The following is a 19,463-nucleotide window of genomic DNA, read 5'->3' as shown; positions in this document are numbered from 1 at the left end:
CATGTTAGCCAGGGTAGCCTAGAACTCCTGACCTCAAATGATCTGCCCGCCTTGGCCTCCCAAAGTGCTGGGATTACAGGCATGAGCCACTGTGCCCTGCTGCAAGCCAATTTCATCTTGGTAGTTAGGATCAGATGCTCCAGCCAATACAGCAACTGCCTTCTTTTCCTGTTGCTTCACAGGCATGAGAAGCCTCAAGTGGCCGTGTGGCAGTCTGAGCTTCCAGTTCAATGAAATCACTGTTGTGTCTCTTGGTGGAAGCTTTCCTCCTTTTGGAACAGAGACCCCTACACCAGTGGAGCATAAGATCATGAAGATAGGAAATAAACATTTTGCTAGTAGGTTACTAGGGGTAATAGTGAGTAGTGCCATTTGCATTTCTGTTTGTTTTTGTGGGGTTTTTTTGAGACGGAGTCTTGCTCTGTTGCCCAGGCTGGAGTGCAGTGGCATGATCTCAGCTCACTGCAACCTCCGCCACCTGGGTTCAAGTGATTCTCCTGCCTCAGCCTCCTGAGTAGCTGGGAGCCATTTGCATTTTTACCTCCTTGATTCCTGGACCTGTGAATCCTGGCTATGGGAGAAATCGCACCATATATTAAATGCGGATTCAGAGAATATTCAGACTCCTGCAGGACATTGCCCCAGCCCAGCAAGGTATTGCCACCTAGCTGGCACTGTAACTGAGTCTTCAAAAAGCATGGTGAGGAACATGGTGAGACTTGTGAATTCCAAGAGCATGGTCCCATTGCCCCACTCCTTTTGCTGTGAAATAAGTTCCTTGGTCAGAAGCAATGCTTTGTGGAATACCATGATGGTGGATTTCCTTTGTTACATAATTCATTCCTTTACTTTCAGCTATTATTTCTTTTTAAATTTCTTTTTCTTTTTCTTTTTTTTTTGAGAGAGAGTCTTGCTCTGTCTCTCAGGCTGGAGGCTGGAGTGTAGTGGCACAATCTCATCTCAATGCAACCTCCACCTCCTGGGTTCAAGCGATTCTCCTGCCTTTACCTCCCGAGTAGCTGGGATTACAGGCTCATGCCACCACACCCAGCTAATTTTTGTGTGTGTGTTTTTTTTTAGATGAAGTCTCACTCTTGTCGCCCAGGCTGGAATGCAATGGCGCGATCTTGGTTCACTGCAACCCCTGCCTCCCAGGCCCAAGCGATTCTTCTGCCTCAGCCTCCCGAGTAGCTGGGATTACAGGTGCCTGCCACCATGTCCAGTATTTTTAGTAGAGACACGGTTTCACCATGTTGGCCAGGCTGGTCTCCAACTCCTGACCTCAGGCGATCCGCCCGCCTCAGCCTCTCAAAGTGCTGGGATTACAGGAGTGAGCCACCGTACCCGGCCTGTATTTTTTAGTAGAGGTGGGGTTTCGCCATGTTGGCCAGGCTGGTCTCGAACTCATGAGCTCAGGTAATCTGCCCGCCTTGGCCTCCCAAAGTGCTGGGATTACAGGTGTGAGCCACCATGTCCGGCCTATTCTTTCTATTTCTCTTTATTTGTCACTGATTTCTACCCACACACTGTTCTGGTCCAGGTTGCTGGCAGCAATATTGGCCTAGCAAATGCCTCCGCATTGGTCTTTTCCCATTCATATAGCATATGGTTATATTGGTACCAAACTCATGGGGTATCTCAACCACTGGACAGTGCGTCTGGATTCACTGTCAACCCCAATTTTGTCAGATGGGGTGAAGGCACAATCTATCTCATTAGGCCCATAGGAATTTTGGCATATACATATTTTAAAGTATAGTTGCAGATTCTTGCTAAGGATCATCTCTGCTTCCAGCACCCACAGTTGTAGCCCTGGTCCTGGAACCATTGCAACAAGCAGTAAGAAAGAAAGTTTAGGTAATATAGGGGAGAATTGTATAGTCATATTAGCATCCTCCCCCCATCACCTTTACACCTCATCTCTCAGAAAAGTGGAGGAATCTCGGAATCTATCTAGCAAGAATGTTCCATTGATTCTGCTCATGTTGACTGTGAGCACAAACTTGGGAAGGTGTGTAAGCCAGCTCTTTAGGCCCATGTCTCCTCTCTCTCTCTCTGTCTCTTTTTGAGACAGGGTTTGGGTCTGTTGCCCAGGCTGCAGTGCAGTGGTGTAACCTTGGCTCATTGCAACCTCAGCCTCCAGGGCTGAAGCAATCCTCCCACTTCAGCCTCCTGAGTAGCTGGGACTACAGGCATACACCATCATGCCTAGTTAATTTTCGTATTTTTTGGTAGAGATGTGGTCTCCCTATGTTGCCCAGGCTGGCCTCAGATTCTTGAGCTCAAGTGATCCTCCCGCCTCAGCCTCCCAAAGTGTTGGTATTACAGGCATGAACCACATTGCCCACTTTCTGTTCTCTTTTTTTTTTTTGAGACAGAGTCTTGCTCTGTCACCCAGCCTGGAGTGCAGTGGCGCAATTTCGGCTCACTACAACCTCTGCCTCCCGGATTTCAGTGATTCTCATGCCTTAGCCTCCCAAGTAGCTGAGACTACAGGTGCGCACCACCACACCCATCTAATTTTTGTATTTTTAGTAGAGACGGTGTTTCATCATGTTGGTCAGGCTGGTCTTGAACTCCTGACCTCAGGTGATTTGCCTGCCTGCCTTGGCCTCCCAAAGTGCTGGGATTACAGGCGTGAGCCACCGTGCCCAGCCTTTCCTGTCTCTCTCTCTCTCTCTTATTATTATTACTATTATTATTATTATTTTAGAGACAGGGTCTAGCTATGTTGCCAAGGCTTGTCTCAAACTCTTGGGCTCAAGGGATCCTCCCAAGTCGGCCTCCCAAAGTGCTGGGATTATAGGCATGAGCTACTGCACCCAGCGTTTGACAGATGTTTTAATTGTCCATTCCAATTCTGTGCCAAACTACAACTCTGAGGATGACATGCAACATAATATGTCCATTTGGTGTTTTATTTTTTTGCCCATTGTTGGATACTATGCACTGTAAGGTGTGTTCCTTGATCTGAAGAAATGTAATGTGGCAGTCTAAATTGGTATGGTATCTTCTGTTTCTTTTCTTTTCTCTTCTTTTCTTTCTTTTTCAAGACAGAGCCTTGCTCTGTAACCAAGGTGGAGAGCAGTAGTGCTATCAGGGCTCACTGCAGCCTCGACCTCCTGGGCTCAGGCGATCCTCCCGCCTCAGCCACCTGAGTAGCTGGAACTACAGGCATGTGCCACCATGCCTGGGTAATTTTTTATATGTTTTGTAGAGATGGATTCTCCCTATGTTTTCCAGGCTGGTCTTGAACTCCTGGCCTAAAGCAGTCCTCCCATCTCGGCCTCCCAAAGTGCTGGGACTATAGGCATGAAACCCTGTGCTCAGTCACGAGAGCTGTTCATAGGGTGCTGTCCATGTGGCAGTAGGAGCTGTCAGTTCCTCTGGTGGTTTCAAAGTTGGCCATAGAGGAAATGCTGAATACGATGAGTACTGCCTTGCAATCCTCCAGTAGCATGTTCTCGTATAAACTGTTTCCATTATATTATAACTCTTCTGGGCATTGCCTTCTTTATTAGAATGTTTCTCTGACATCACCTAGGACATTATGGGTATTTCAGGTTTCAAGATTATTTTATCTTTCATTCACAAAAAAATCACCATACCACCACATCTGGAAATTCTCTGATCCAAAACCTCAGCCATTGCTGTTGGGTAGCACTCATGGGCTTTTGCCACAATCTTCAGTCTCTATAAATACAAGTTGCAGACATTTTCAAAATCATGTCTGCCCATGGATCTTATATAAGGGCTCAAAAGCATCAAGAGAGCATCTGCTCTTTGCAATTCAGACATAGCCTGCTTAAATATGGCCTTCTTTTGTGTTGTTTAATGGAGGGAAGCTAGCAATATTCTCAGATGTGGAACATGCATCCTGCAAATTACAAGTAACCTGATTAGGTACTGTGTTTCTTGCGTAGTACCAGGGGTAGTAGGCAGTGACAGCAGTTCATTTTTTTCTTGCTTGGGGAATGTTAGGGGTGGATCCTGCCCAGGTTATTCCTAAGAATTTCACCATTTGAGTGGGCCCTTGGATTTTTGTTGCATTTATCAACCACCTCTGTTGGTCATGTATGTCACTATTGTATTTAAGTCAGTCCTAGCTTGCTCTTCAGTTTTTTATTTTTTGAGACAAGGTCTCACTATGTTGCCCAGGCCAGAGCGCAGTGGCCCAATCACAGTTCACTGCGGCCTCCACCTCCCTGCCCCAAGCGAACCTCCCACCTCAGCCTCCGAGGTAGCTAGGACCACAGGTGTGCACCATCACACCCAATAATTTTTTATATTTGGAGAGACAGGGTCTCACTATGTTGCCCAGGCTGGTCTTGAACTCCTGGGCTCAAGCAGTCCTCCCGCTTTGGCCTCTCAAAGTGCTGGGATTACAGGCAAGAGCCACCATGCCTGACCGAGAACTGTAGCTTTATAGTAAGTGTTGAAATTAGGTATATAAATCCTCTAGCTTTTTTCTTCCTTTTCAAAATTGCTTTGGCTGTTCGAGGCCCTTTTAATTTCCATATGAATTTTAGAAGCAGCTTGTCAATTTCTAATTATTAATTTTGTTTTATTGATTGTGATCAACGTTGTTTGTAATATATGTATCTTAAGGAACCTACCAAAGTTGTTTTCTTTGTGCCCTAGTATTTGACCAAGTTTTGTGAATATTTTATGTGCACGTGAGAAAAAGTATATTCTATATGATCAGGGTGTGGTGTTCAATATATATACATCCAGAAGATCAACCTTACTGATTATGTGGTTTAGGTCTTTTATATTATTACTTATATTTTGTCCATTTAATCTGTCTCATTCTGTGAATGGTATGTTAAAAGTCTACCATTAGAGAATATTTCTATTTCTTCTTTCATTCTTGTAGTTTTCGGCTTATATAGGCTATTGCTGTTACTTTATTGTTTGCATTTGATAAATTTTTTAATTATTTTTTTTTTTTTGGAGTCAGAGTCTCGCTCTGTTGCCCAGGCTGGAGTGCAGTGGCGTGATCTCAGCTCACTGCAAGCTCCGCCTCCTGGGTTCATGCCATTCTCTTGTCTCAGCCTCCCGAGTAGCTGGGTCTACAGGCACCCGCCACCATGCCCGGCTAATTTTTGTTTGTAGTTTTAGTAGACATGGGGTTTCACCGTGTTACACAGGATGGTCTCGATCTCCTGACCTCGTGATCTGCCTGTCTTGGCCTCCCAAAGTGCTGGGATTACAGGCATGAGCCACCGTGCCCAGCCTAAAGATTTTTTATGGATTTAAAGGATACAAGTACAGCTTTGTTACATGCATATATTGCAGAGTGGTGAAGTCTGGGCTTTTAGTGTCACCATCACCTGAATAGGGTACATTAAATTGGATGATTAAATAAGCTCCAGGCCGGGCACAGTGGCTCATGCCTGTAATCCCAGCATTTTGGGAGGCCGAGGCGGGTGGATCACCTGAAATCAGGAGTTCGAGACCAGCCTGGCCAACAGGGTGAAACCCTGTAGAGACAGGTGAAACCCCGTCTCTACTGAAAATACACACACACACAAAAATTAGCTGAGTGTGGTGGCAGACACCTGTAATCCCAGCTACTAGAGAGGCTGAGGCAGGAGAATCTCTTGGACCCAGGAAACAGAGGTTGCAATGAGCTGAGATCACGCTACTGCACTCCAGCCTGGGCAACAAGAGTGAAACTCTGTCTTGAAAAACAAACAAAAAAATAAGCTCCAGAGTCTTGTACTATAATACCCCAGTATCTAGTTATTATTATTTTTTGAGACGGGGTCTCACTCTTGTCACCCAGGTTAGAGTGCAGTGGCAGGATCTCGGTTCACTGGAGCCTTGACTGGCTGGGCTCAGGTGATTCTCCCACCTCAGCCTCCTAAGTAGCTGGGACTACAAGTGTGCACCACCACACCCGGCTAATTTATTGTATTTTTAGTAGAGATTGGGTTTTGCCCTGTTGCCTAGGCTTGTCTCGAACTCCTGGGCTCAATTGATCTGCCTGCCTCAGCCTCCCAAAATGCTGGGATACAGGCATGAGCTACCTTGCCTGACCAAGATATTGTTTACTCATTATAAAAAAATCCAAAAGTTATATGTTATATCAAGAACCAGGAACATTTCAATTTGAATGAGAAAAAAATCAATGGGTGCCAGCACTGAGATGATACAGAGTCTAGAATTACTTGACAAGGATTTTAAAGCAGCCATCATAAAAATACTTCAACAATTATGAACACACTCAAAACAAACTTTTTTAGAAAGTTTCCATAAAAAAATAGAAATCCCCAGCAAAGAAATAAAAGACATAAAAAGTCGCCAGGCACAGAGGCTCACGCCTGTAATCCCAGCAATTTGTGAGGCCGAGGAGGGCAGATCACTTGAGGTCAGGAGTTGGAGACCAGCATGGCCAACATGGTGAAACCCTGTCTCTACTAAAAATACAAAAATTAGCTGGATGTGGTGGTAAGCACCTGTAATCCCAGCTACTTGGGAGGCTGAGGCATGAGAATTGCTTGAACCCAGGAGGTGGAGGTTGCAGTGAGCTGAGATGGAGCCACTGCACTGCAGCCTGGGTGGCAGAGCCAGACTGTTTGTTTGTTTGTTTGTTTGTTTGTTTGTTTGTTTGTTTTGAGATAGAGTCTCACTCTGTTGCCCAGGCTGGAGTGCAGTGGCTTGATATCGGCTCACTGCAACCTCCATCTCTCAGGTTCAATCGATTCTGCCACCTCAGCCTCCCTGTAGCTGGGATTACAGGCGCACACCACCATGCCCTGCTAATTTTTGTATTTTTAGTAAAGACGGGATTTCACCATGTTGGCCAGGCTGGTCTCAGACTCCTGACCTCAGGTGATTTGCCCGCTTTGGCCTCCCAAAGTGCTAGGATTACAGGCGTGAGCCACCACACCTGGCAGACAGAGGGAGAATCCGTCTGAAACAAACAGCCATAAAAAGTAACCAAATGGAAATTTTAGAACTTAAAAATACAATAATCAAAATGGAAACTCAGAAATGGACTCGACAGCAGAATGCAGATGACAAAGGAATCAATGAACTTAAGCATAGAAAAAACCCCTGCATTATCTATATATAAATGAGTGACTGAATATGATGTTGTGAACCATAACGCCAGTCTAGATATCTAGACTTGGGTTTCAGGTATGGCTTTCTCTAATTCCTAACCAAGTGCCCTGGATATTATTCTTATTTTCTATTGTCTTGACTTTGTTTATTTATTATTTATTTAAAAATTTTTTTTTAACTTTTATTTTAGGTTCGGGGTACTGTATTAGTCTGTTCTCACACTCCTATAAAGAACGACCTGGGTAGTTTATAAAGAATAGAGGTTTAATTGACTTATGGTTCCACAGGCTGGACAGGCTTCTGCTTCTGGGGAGGACTCAGGAAACTTACAGCTATGGTGGAAAGTGAAGGGGAAGCAAGGCATGTCTCACATGGCAGCAGGAGAGAGAGAGAGCAAAGGGGGAAGTGCCACACACTAAACAACCAGATCTTGTGAGAACTCAATCACTATCACAAGAAGAAGGGGGAGGCTGGACGTGGTGGCTCACGCCTGTAATCCCAGCACTTTGGGAAGCTGAGGCGGGCGGATCACCTGAGGTCAGGAGTTCGAGACCAGCCTGGCCAACATGATGAAACCGCATTTCTACTAAAAATACAAAAAATTAGCTGGGCATGGTGGCATGCGCCTGTAATCCCAGCTACTCAGGAGGCTGCGGCAGGAGAATCGCTTGAACCTCAGAGGTGGAGGTTGCAGTGAGCCAAGATTGCGCCATTGCACTCCAGCCTCAGCAACAAGAGCAAAACTCTGTCTTGAAAAAAAAAAAATGAACAAGGGAGAAATCCACCCCCATGTTCCAATCACTTCCCAGCAGGCCCCTCCTCCAACGGTGAAGATCATAATTCAACATGAGATTTGGATGGGGTCACAGAGCCAAACCACATCAGGAACATGTGCAAGTTTATTAGGCATTTGGTAAATTTTTGTCCAACCCTTTAATTTTAGCCTTTTGCATGACTGTGTTTTAATCATGTCTCTTGTATGCAGCATAATGCTGGGCTTTGCTTTATGAGGCAATATTAAACCCTTTTTATTTTATTTATTTTTTTGATTGTATATGTTTTTATTTTATTACTCACCTAAATATTGCTGACCCATCAATAGAACAGCCCAGCCAGACATATGTAATAGTAATCAAATGCATTTGTCTTTTGTACTTTGCTTTTACATGGAAAACATAGCTTTTACATATTTTTAGGTTTCTTTCATTTTTATTTTTCAGTTTCTTTTTTATTTCAATAGGTTTTGGGGAATGGTTGGTGTTTGGTTACATGAGGAAGTTCTGTAGTGGTGACTTCAGAGATTTTGGTGCACCCATCACCCAAGCAGTATACCCAATGTGTAGTCTTTTATCCCTCTTCCCCCTACCCTTTCGTCTCAGTCCCCAAAGTCCATTGTATCATTCTTATGCCTTTGTGTCCTCATAGCTTTGCTTTAATATTTTATTAAAAATATTATTATTATTTTAAATAGATAGAGTTGGTATCTTCCTATGTTGGCCAGGCTGGTCTTGAACTCCTGGCCTCAAGCAATCCTCCCACCTCAGCCTCCCAAAGTGCTAGGATTATGGGTGTGAGCCACCACATTTGGCTCCCTTTTTCCTTTAATAAGCGAATTAAGCCCATTCGTATTTATTCGCGTTACTGTTAAGCTTGGTCTCAATTCTCTCATTTTATTTTATGTTATAATTACTGTGTGTATATATTGCATTTACTGTATTTCTTTCTCTCTCTCTCCCTTTTTTTTTTTGAGACAGAGTCTCACTCTGTCACCCAGGCTGGAGTGCAGTGTGCGATCTTGGCTCAATGCAACTTTGGCCTCCCCAGTTAAAGTGATTCTCCTGCCTCAGCCTTCTGAGTAGCTGAGATTACAGGCACGCACCACTACACCTGGCTAATTTTAAAAATTTTTAGTAGAGACAGGGTTTTGCCATGTTGGCTAGGCTGGTCTTGAACTCCTGACCTCAGGTGATAGGCCTGCCTGGGCCTCCCAAAGTGCTGGGATTACAGGCGTCAGCCACTATGCTTGGCCGAAATATGATTGACTTCGATGAGTTGACTTTGTGTCTTGCAGTTTTGCTAAGAGCTTCTTTGTAGATTCCTTGGGATTTTCTACATAGACAATCATATTGTGTGAGAACAGAGACAGTTTTATTTATTCTTTCCAACCAGTTATATGCCTTTTATTTTCTTTTTCTTGTCTGATTTCACTAAAGTAGGACTTTGAATAGGATTTTGATTTCGAATAGGATTTGTAAAAGTGGACATCTCTTGCCTTTTTCCTGATCTTCTAGGGAAAGCATTCAGTCTTTTTCATTATGTGTGATGTTAGCTGTAGGTTTTTGGTAGATGATCTTTATCAGGTTAAAGAAGTTTCCTTCTATTCCCACTTTGATGAGAGTTTTTGTCAGGAATGAATGTTGAATTTTGTCAAATGACTTTTCTGTATCAATTGATGATTGTATGGTTTTTCTGTTTTAGTTTCTTAATATGGTGGATTATATTGATTGATTTAAAAATGTTCAGCCAGCCTTGCGTTCTCTGGATAAACACCAACTGATCATGCTATGTGTTTACATATGTTGCTTGATTTGATTTGCTAATATTTGTTGAGGCTTTTTACTTCTATGTTTATAAGGGATATTGGACTGCATTTTTCTTTTCTTGTCATGTCTTTGTCTGATTTCGTAATCAGGATAATGATGGCCTCATAAAATAAGAAGTGTCCTTGTCTAGAAAATGGAAGAGGAAAGATTGTATAGAACTGATGTATTCCTTAAATATTTGGTAGAATTTACTAGTGAAACTATCAAGGCCTGGGAATTTCTTTTTTGGAGGGTTTTAAACCACAAATTCAGTTTCTTTAATTGATATTCCATTCAGTTGTCTGTTTCTCTTTGGGTAAGTTTTGGTGTTTTGTATATTTCATGGAATTGGTCCATTTCATCTAAGTTGGTGAGTTTATGTGAATAAAAATGTTCGTGGCATTCTCTTATTCTCATTTTAATGTCATTGGAGGTATATAGTAATATCTCTTCCATTTCTTTTTTCTTTTCTTTTCTTTCCTTTTTGAGTTGGAGCTTGGTTCACTGCAACCTCCACCTCCCGGGTTCAAGCAGTTCTCCTGCCTCAGCCTCCCAAGTAGCTGGGGTTACAGGCCTGCACCACCATACCCAGCTCATTTCTTACCTGTCACTTTAAACTGGAAATGGCACTGTTACTTGAAACTGTCTCCCCTCCTACCTTCCAACACCCCACACTTTCCTGGTTCTATTTCTACCATCTAATAATTGTATTAGTCTGTTGTCGCATTGCTATAAAGAAATACCTGAGACTGGGTAATTTATAAAGAAAAGAGATTTAATTGGCTCATGGTTCTGCAGGCTGTACAAAAAGCATAACAGCTTCTGGGGAGGCCTCAGGAAACTTCCAATCCATAGCAGGAGGCAAAGAGGAAGAAGGAAGAAATTTTTTTATTTTTTTTTAGACGGAGTTTCACTCTTGTCGCCCAGGCTAGAGTGCAAGGGCACGATCTTGGCTCATTGCAACCTCTGCCTCCTGGGTTCAAGTGATTCGTGATTCTCCTGCCTCAGCCTCCTGAGTAGCTGGGATTACAGGCGTGCACCACCATGCCCCGCTAATTTTTGTATTTTAGTAGAAATGGGGTTTCACCATGTTGGCCAGGCTGGTCTCAAATTCCTGACCTCAGGTGATCCACCCACCTCAGTCTCCCAAAGTGCTGGGATTACAGGCGTGAGCCACCGTGCCTGGCGGCATATCTTTGTGTGTGTGTGTGTAAGATAGGATCTCGCTCTGTCACACAGGCTGGAGTGCAGTGGTGTGATCTTGGCTCACTGCAGTCTTGACCTCCTGGGCTCAAGTGATCCTCCTGCCTCAGCCCCTCAAGTAGCTGGGATTATAGGCATGCACCACCATGCCCGGCTAATTTTTGTTTGTTTGTTTGTAGAGACAGGATTTCACCATGTTGCCCAGTCTGCTCAAATTCCTGGGCTCAAGCTGTCCACCTGCTTCAGCTTCCCAAAGTGCTGGGATTACAGGCGTGAGCCACCACGCCCGGACAGCAGACACATCTTACATGGCCAGAGCAGGAGGAATTGGGGCACAGGTGCCACACACTCTTAAACAACCAGATCTCATGAGAACTCACTATGGCGATGACAGCACCAAGGGAGGATGGTGTTAAACCATGAGAAACCACCCGCATGATCCAATCCCCTCCCACCAGGCCCCACCTCCAACATTGGGGATTACAATTCAACATGAGATTTGGGTGGAGACACAGATCCAAACCATATCAAGAATTTACTCTGCAACCTTCATAGCATATTGGTGTTCCCTCAAACTCTGTACTTGGTGCTTCTCTCAAACTGTGCTCTTTCTTAGCTATCCAATTTATTCTGGTGGTTTCAGCTAGTACTGGAATGATCTTACCTCCCAAACCTTGGCCTCTGCTAGCCTTCTCTCTTGAGCTCCAGCTGGACATCTCCGTCAGTATGTTCCATAAACACTCCAAAGTCTATCTCAATTTTTCTTCCATCAACTCATTGTCTCTCCTGTTTTGCTAATGTCTATACATGACTCCAGCCTCATCCCAGCTGTTTATGCAGTTATCCTGGGAGCAATACTGTCTCCCTTTCTCCCACAGAACAGCACTTCCGTATGATTTATAAGTATAAATATATTTTGTTTGTTTGTTTTGAGACAGGGTCTCTCTGTTGCTCAGGCTGGAGTGCAGTGGCGCAATCTCAGCTCACTGCAACCTCCACCTCCCAGGTTCAAGTGATTCTCCTGCCTCAGGCTCCCAAGTAGCTGGGATTGCAGGCAACTGCCACCATGCCCGGCTAATTTTTTTTTTTTTTTTGTATTTTTAGTAGAGATGGGGTTTCACCATGTTGGCCAGGCTGGTCTCGAACTCCTGACCTCAAGTGATCCGCCTGCCTCGGCCTCCCAAAGTGCTATGATCACAGGCGTGAGCCACCATGCCCAGCCAGCTTCTTTTTTTTCCTTTGAGACAGAGTCTTGCTCTGTCGCCCAAGCTGGAGTGCAGTGGTGTGATCTTGGCTCACTGCAATCTCCACCTCCTGGGTTCAAGTGATTCTCCTGAGTAGCTGGGACTACAGATGTGCACCACCATGCCCAGCTAATTTTTGTATTTTTAGTAGAGATGGGGTTTCACCCATCTCTGTTGGCCAGTCTGGTCTTGAACTTCTGACCTCAGGCAGTCCGCCCAGCTTGGCCTCCCAAAGTGCTGGGGTTACAGGCATGAGCCACTGCGCCCAGCCTCTTCTTCATTTTTTAACCCAGCAACTTGCACACGTCCAGGCACATAGTGTTTGTTTGTTTTTTTATTGGTTTTCCAGAAATATGCTTACTGAGGCACATAGTGTTAACTCAGGAGTGCGGTGGTCTTTTCTTCATGCATTAATAAATTAACACAGTAATAAAGCTGTCCCAGGTACCCCCCACCCCAAAAGTATATCAAGCAAGACACAAAATCAGGTATCCAGTGTAGCTCTATTTAGTCAACTTTCAACAGGGCTCCACTGAGAAGATTAGTTCCTGCACATCTTTTTCATGTGTCCCATTCTGATCATTGGAGATTGTTATTACAGGGGTCCGTGTCATTCGAGGATGTGGCTGTGGATTTCACCCGACAGGAGTGGCACAGACTGGACCCTGCTCAGAGGACCATGCACAAGGATGTGATGCTGGAGACCTACAGCAACCTGGCATCTGTGGGTGAGGATGATTGTCCGTGTAACTCCTGAAAGCGTGTGTTTCCTTTCTTGGTTGCTGTAACATGTGCAGCCTTGCGAGGATTTAATGATATTGAGAATCACAGATGAGTAATCAGTTTAGGGCACCAGGAAAAATGTGTGCGTTCTTACTTCCCCAATGAAAGGTTTAAATGGGCCCCCTTCCTTGTGCAGCTCATGAAGATGCACCTTCCTCCTCCATCAGAGGCCCTAGAGCTCAGACAACTTGGCCCACGTCCTGTGCCATTTCCCATTAACAGGCCTCTGCGTGGCCAAACCAGAGATGATCTTCAAGTTGGAGCGAGGGGAAGAGCTGTGGATATTAGAGGAGGAATCCTCAGGCCATGGTTACTCAGGTAAGTGGGCAAGAACTGGACATATGGAAAATAGGGGAAATAAGAGCCCAGGAATTTAGGTCAAAGGGTATGCTTGTGCAACACTTTCTAGGAATCTCTTTTTAGAGTTCCTAGCTCTTTGAAAATAAGGACAGAAGGTCTACATGCTTCAGATACCAAAGTCACACATCTTAATATCACACTCAAACTTCAGTGCTTTCTCCTGTTTTATCTTGATTTTTTTTTTTTTTTGATGGAGTCTCACTCTGTCATCCAGGCTGGAGTACAGTGGTGCAATCTCAGCTCACCACAACCTCCACCTCCCGGGCTCAAGCGATTCTCCCGCCTCAGCCTCCCGAGCAGCTGGGATTACAGGTGCGTGCCACCACACCTGGCTAATTTTTGTACTTTTAGTAGAGACAGGGTTTCACCATGTTGGCCAGGTTGGTCATGAACTCCTGACCTCAAGTGATCCGTCTGCCTTGCCTCTCAAAGTGCTGGGATTACAGGCATGAGCCACCACACCTAGCCTTTATCTTGATTTTTAAGTTATTTACCACTCTTATTTATCTCTGCCTCATCTTAAACATTTATTCTTTTATTTTTTTGAGACAGAGTGTCTCTCTGTTGCCCAGGCTCGAGTGCAGTGGTGCAATCATGGCTCAACCTCAACTTAAAACCTCACCTGCCCGGTTTTAAGCGACCTTTCCAGGGCAGCCTCCCTAGTGGCTGGGACTACAGGCGCACACCACCACGCCTGGCTGATTTTTGTATTATTATTTTTTTTTTGTAGAGACAGAATCTCACTATGTTGCCCAGGCTGGTCTTGAACTCCTGGGCTCAAGTGATCCACCTGCCATGGCCTCCCGAACTGCTAGGGTCAGAGGTATGAGCCACCACGCCTGGCAACATTTATTCTTCCTTCCCTCCATTGCCTTGGATGCTTTCTGTTATCAGGCATTCATTCATATATTCATTTAGTCATCTATGAAACTTTAAATGAGTATCAGTTATATGCTGGGTATGTTTTAGGTGTGGGAAACTGGTAGTGAATAAAATAATATCTCTGTTCTCTTGGAGCTTACAATATAGTGGGGGAAAGTGACCAGAAACAAGCAAATACATCATATGTTTGATGGTGAAAAGAAAATCAGTGCAAGGTAAGAAGGATAGATACTGATTTTTAAGAAATACAGGGTTTGGCCGGGCGCGGTGGCTCACGCTTGTAATCCCAGCACTTTGGGAGGCTGAGGTGGGCAGATCACGAGGTCAGGAGATCGAGACCACGGTGAAACCCTGTCTCTACTAAAAATACAAAAAATTAGCCGGGCGTGGTGGCAGGTGCCTGTAGTCCCAGCTGCTCGGAGAGGCTGAGGCAGGAGAATGGCGTGAACCCGGGAGGCGGAGCTTGCAGTGAGCCGAGATCGCGCCACTGCACTCCAGCCTGGGCGACAGAGCGAGACTCCGTCTCAAAAAAAAAAAAAAAAAAAAAAAAGAGAAATAGAGGGTTTTTTGTTTGTTTGTTTTTTGACGGAGTCTCACTCTGTCGCCCAGGCTGGAGTGCAGTGGCACGATCTCAGCTCACTGTAACCTCCACCTCCTGGGTTCAAGTGATTCTCTTACCTCAGCCTCTCGAGTAGCTGGGATTACAGGCGGGCACCATTATGGCCAGCTAATTTTTGTATTTTTAGTAGAGATGGAGTTTTGCCATGTTGGGCAGGCTGATCTCAAACTCCTGACCTCAAGTGATCCGCCTGCCTTGGCCTCCCAAAGTGCTGGGATTACAGGCGTGAGCCACTGTGCCTGGCTGGAATCGAGTTTTAAAGGTTGTGTTAAGGAGTTTAATTTTATACTGTGACAAGAGAAGCCAATTTGGGATTTTACATAAAAGAGTGACATGCTGTGATTTATTTTTAAAGGATCTCTCTCACTGCTGTGTGGCAATGGTTCTGTTGCGGATAATGCCCTCAGGCATGATAATGACCTTCTTCACCATCAGAAGATTCAAACATTGGATCAAAATGTTGAATATAATGGATGCAGGAAAGCCTTCCATGAGAAAACAGGCTTTGTTAGACATAAAAGAACACCCAGAGGAGATAAAAACTTTGAATGTCATGAATGTGGGAAAGCTTACTGTAGGAAATCAAACCTTGTTGAACATCTGAGAATACACACAGGAGAGAGACCCTATGAATGCGGTGAATGTGCAAAAACCTTCAGTGCAAGATCATACCTCATTGCTCATCAGAAAACTCACACAGGGGAGAGGCCCTTTGAATGTAATGAATGTGGGAAATCTTTTGGCAGGAAGTCACAACTCATCCTACATACAAGAACACACACTGGAGAGAGACCCTATGAATGTACTGAATGTGGGAAAACCTTTTCTGAGAAGGCAACCCTCATGATTCATCAGAGAACTCACACAGGGGAGAAACCCTATGAATGTCGTGAATGTGGGAAAACATTTCGTGTAAAGATATCCCTTACCCAACACCACAGAACTCACACAGGGGAGAAACCTTATGAATGTGGGGAGTGTGGGAAAAACTTCCGTGCAAAGAAATCCCTAAATCAGCATCAAAGAATTCACACAGGTGAGAAACCCTATGAGTGTGGTGAATGTGGGAAATTCTTCCGAATGAAGATGACTCTCAATAATCATCAGAGAACTCACACAGGTGAAAAGCCCTATCAGTGTAATGAATGTGGGAAATCTTTCAGGGTGCACTCATCTCTTGGGATCCATCAGAGAATTCACACAGGAGAGAAACCTTACGAATGTAATGAGTGTGGTAATGCTTTCTATGTGAAAGCACGCCTAATTGAACATCAGAGGATGCATTCAGGAGAGAAACCCTATGAATGTAGTGAATGTGGGAAAATCTTCAGTATGAAGAAATCCCTCTGTCAACACCGGAGAACTCACACAGGAGACAAACCTTATGAATGTAGTGAATGTGGAAATGCCTTCTATGTGAAAGTACGCCTCATTGAACATCAGCGAATTCACACAGGAGAGAGACCCTTTGAGTGTCAAGAATGTGGGAAAGCTTTCTGCCGGAAAGCACACCTCACAGAACATCAGAGAACTCACATAGGCTGGTCCTGGCATTGTACAATGAAGAAAGCCTCTCCCTGAAGACTTCCCTCACCATTGGATCAAGCTCCTTGGGGCATATGATCACCAGGGCACACAGTGTGCCCATGAAAATTTGGCACCTACATTTGTATCAAAATATGACCTGATCCCCTTAGGGGATAGCTCATTGTTTTTATTCGGATTTCCCTAATTAGTGGTGTGTGAACATCTTATCTGTTGATTGGCTATTTGGGTTTTTTCTTCTCTGCATTGACTGTTCATGTCCTCTGCTCATTGTTTTCAAATGGGCTGTTCATCTCTTGCTTTTTGGTTTAAATGTTGTTTTTTAACATATGAGAATATAAAAATCCTTTTTTTTTTCAGTCATATGTGTTGCAAATATCTTCTCCCAGACTGTCGTTGGTTTTTAAAATTTTGTCATCTGTTTTCTTCTGCTGAAGTTTTATATTTTATTTATTTATTTATTTTTTATTTTTTTGAGATGGAGTCTCACTCTGTGGCCCGGGCTGGAGTGCAATGGCATGACCTCAGCTCATTTCAACCTTCGCCTCCCGGGTTCAAGCGATTCTCCTGTCTCAGTCTCCCGAGTAGCCGGGATTACAGGTGTGCACCACCATGCCTGGCTAATTTTTGTATTTTTAGTAAAGACGGGGTTTCACCATGTTGGCCAGGCTGGTCTCTAACTCCTGACCTCAGGTGATCCACCCGCCTCAGCCTCTAAAAGTGTTGGGATTACAGGTGTGAGCCACCGTGCCTGGCTAAAGTTTTATATTTTAATATTATCAGTTTCAAGGTGATAATATTCTCCTATACTTTCCTCTAAAGGTTTTCCTTTCAACATTTAGAATTTCAATCTCCTGTGAGAATTTTTTGGTATAGCATGAAGTGTGCAATACATACTACTATATTGTCTTTATATAATTTTATATAAATGGGCTCACACTGTATTTAAAGTTCCGCAGCTTGCTTTTTTCATGTAATGTTACCTTTCCAAGATCTGTCCTTGTTGATAAGTATAGGTCTGGCTAGTCATTTATCTCTCCATTCCCCTAGTAAAAGACATTTGTATCTTTTTCGAGTTTAGTGTCTAAATCTAGAAGTGGAAGTGTTGGGTCATAGGATTTAGGCAATGTGCTGGTTATTAAGCTATTGTGTCCCAGCTCCAAACCCACCCTTCTTGACTGTGCTTTGTGACTCTACAAACCACATTTTGGCCTTGTCAACTGCTCCCTGTTGGGCCTTGCCAATAAGAGATACTAGATATAAACTTTGGGGCTGGAGAGGGAAGAAGGGACTTGCTCCTTTTTAATATTCCTATTAGCTTCCCGGTCATTGGAGTGTCCGCTCAGCATTGCTTCTTCACTCAGACACCAGCAGTTCCTTGTCATAGCAGCGGTTTAATCTAGTTTGCAGCTTTCCAGCACTCACAGATGGTAGCCCATCCCCTCTGAGACACAAGCATCAGCTGGCTGGTGTCACCTCCTTAGAGATGTGAATTCTAGTCACATGGGACCCCTCCTCCATCCTTCTAAGTTTTAGTAATTTCAATTTATGGTTGGGTGCAGTGGATCATGCCTGTAATCCCAGCACTTTGGGAGGCCAAGGTGGGTGGATTGCTTGAGCCCAGGAGTCAAGACCAGCCTGGGAAATATGGTGAAACCCTATGTCTACAAAAAAAATTCAAAAATCAGCTAGGCATGGGACCCCACCTGTGGTGGGAGTCTGAGACTGGAGGTTGAAGCTGCAGTAAGCCATGATTGCACCACTGCACTCCAGCTTGGGCAACAGAGCAAGACCCTGTCTCCAAAAAAATTGTCAACTTCTTCTCTTTGTTATGCCAGCCCAGCTGTTTTCTGCAGTTGCTACCTCCCTGATAACTTGAATGTTCTCTTTTTGTCTCTTCAGTTATTTGGTTTACAACCTCATAACTAGTTAAAATTATTTATAAGTTCTCTGTGTTAAAATAACTAGTGTGGTTTTTGTCTCCTAGTTGGGCTCTGATTGATACAGAAGGTTTTTTAACTTTATTAAGTATTGACATTTCCCTTCCAAATTGTGTTAATTTATACTCCCATGAGCAGTTTGAGAAAGTTTTCATTTTGCCATTCAGCAGCACTTATTATCAGTCCTTTAAATTATTGCCAATCTGTAAGGTATGAAATGGCTTTGAGCCTTGGCTTCCATGAATGTGGTTTGTCTTTCTTTCTTTTGTTCTTTTCTTTTCTTTTCTTCTTTTCTTTTCTTTTCTTTTCTTTTCTTTCTCTCTCTCTCTTTTCTTTTTTATTTTTATTTTTTGAGATGGAGTTTCACTCGTTGCCCAGGCTGGAATGCAATGGCGTGATCTCAGCTCACTGCAACCTCCGCCTCCCAGGATGGAGCAATTCTCATGCCTCAGCCTCCCAAGTAGCTGGGATTACAGGCACGCATGACCACACCCAGCTAATTTTTGTACTTTTAGTAGAGACGGGGTTTCACCATGTCGGCCAGGCTGGTCTCAAACTCCTGACCTCAGGTGATCTGCCCACCTCAGCCTCCCAAAGTGCTGGGATTACAGGCGTGAGCTACTGTGCCTGGCCTATTTATTTATTTGAGACAGAGTCTCGCTCCATCACCCATGCTGGAGTGCGGTTGTGCAATCTTGGCTCACTGCAACCTCTGCCTCCTGGTTCAAGTGATTCTCGTATCTCAGCCTTCCGAGTAGCTGGGACTATAGGTGGACACAACCACGCCCACCTAAGTTTTGTATTTTTAATAGAGATAGGGTTTTTCTATGTTGGCCAGGCTGGTCTCGAACTCCTGACCTCAAGTGATCTGCCTGCCTCGGCTTCCCAAAGTGTTGGGATTGCAGGAGTGAGCCACTGCACCTGGCCTGTCTTTATTTTTTAACTCATCTTTCCTATCCTTCAATAGTATTTTATGGTTTTCTCCAAGAAATTGTCTATGAAAGTTAATTTTTTAATAGCAGTTTTGCGTTTATACAGGTATACACATATATATTTCAAAATATAATGATGTGGGGTTTATATATATACTTACATATAATATTTGTGTCTCTCACACACACACATCTCCCCACACAACATTTTTGTTTGATGTGGGCAGTTTTCATTTCATTTTACCCAAATGTTTACCACCTTGGTTGCACTTCATTACTTTCTGCATTTCATCCAGGATCAT

At 44.1% G+C, this 19,463-nt stretch overlaps 1 protein-coding gene across 4 annotated transcripts in view; it reads left to right on the top strand.

The window, feature by feature from the left end:
* ZNF157 (zinc finger protein 157) overlaps window positions 1–17,896 on the top strand; it is a 49,704-nt gene extending 31,808 nt beyond the window's left edge. For 2 of the 4 annotated variants that reach the window (XM_030807517.1, XM_030807518.1), the window contains exons 3-5: window positions 12,702–12,828; window positions 13,106–13,201; window positions 15,100–17,896. In XM_030807517.1, coding sequence (XP_030663377.1) covers window positions 12,702–12,828; window positions 13,106–13,201; window positions 15,100–16,325 — 1,449 coding nt within the window. In that variant the 3' untranslated portion in view covers window positions 16,326–17,896. Of the gene's footprint in view, window positions 1–12,701; window positions 12,829–13,019; window positions 13,202–14,253; window positions 14,341–15,099 lie in introns of those variants that run through there. The other 2 variants (XM_003271037.3, XM_030807519.1) reach the window with 2 other exon arrangements.
* The last annotated feature ends 1,567 nt before the right edge of the window (window positions 17,897–19,463 follow it).

This window comes from Nomascus leucogenys, chromosome X (assembly GCF_006542625.1).
Source record: "Nomascus leucogenys isolate Asia chromosome X, Asia_NLE_v1, whole genome shotgun sequence".
NCBI lineage: Eukaryota > Metazoa > Chordata > Mammalia > Primates > Hylobatidae > Nomascus > Nomascus leucogenys.
Note: the sequence above shows the minus strand (reverse complement) of the source record. Positions and strands in the feature narration are given on the sequence as shown.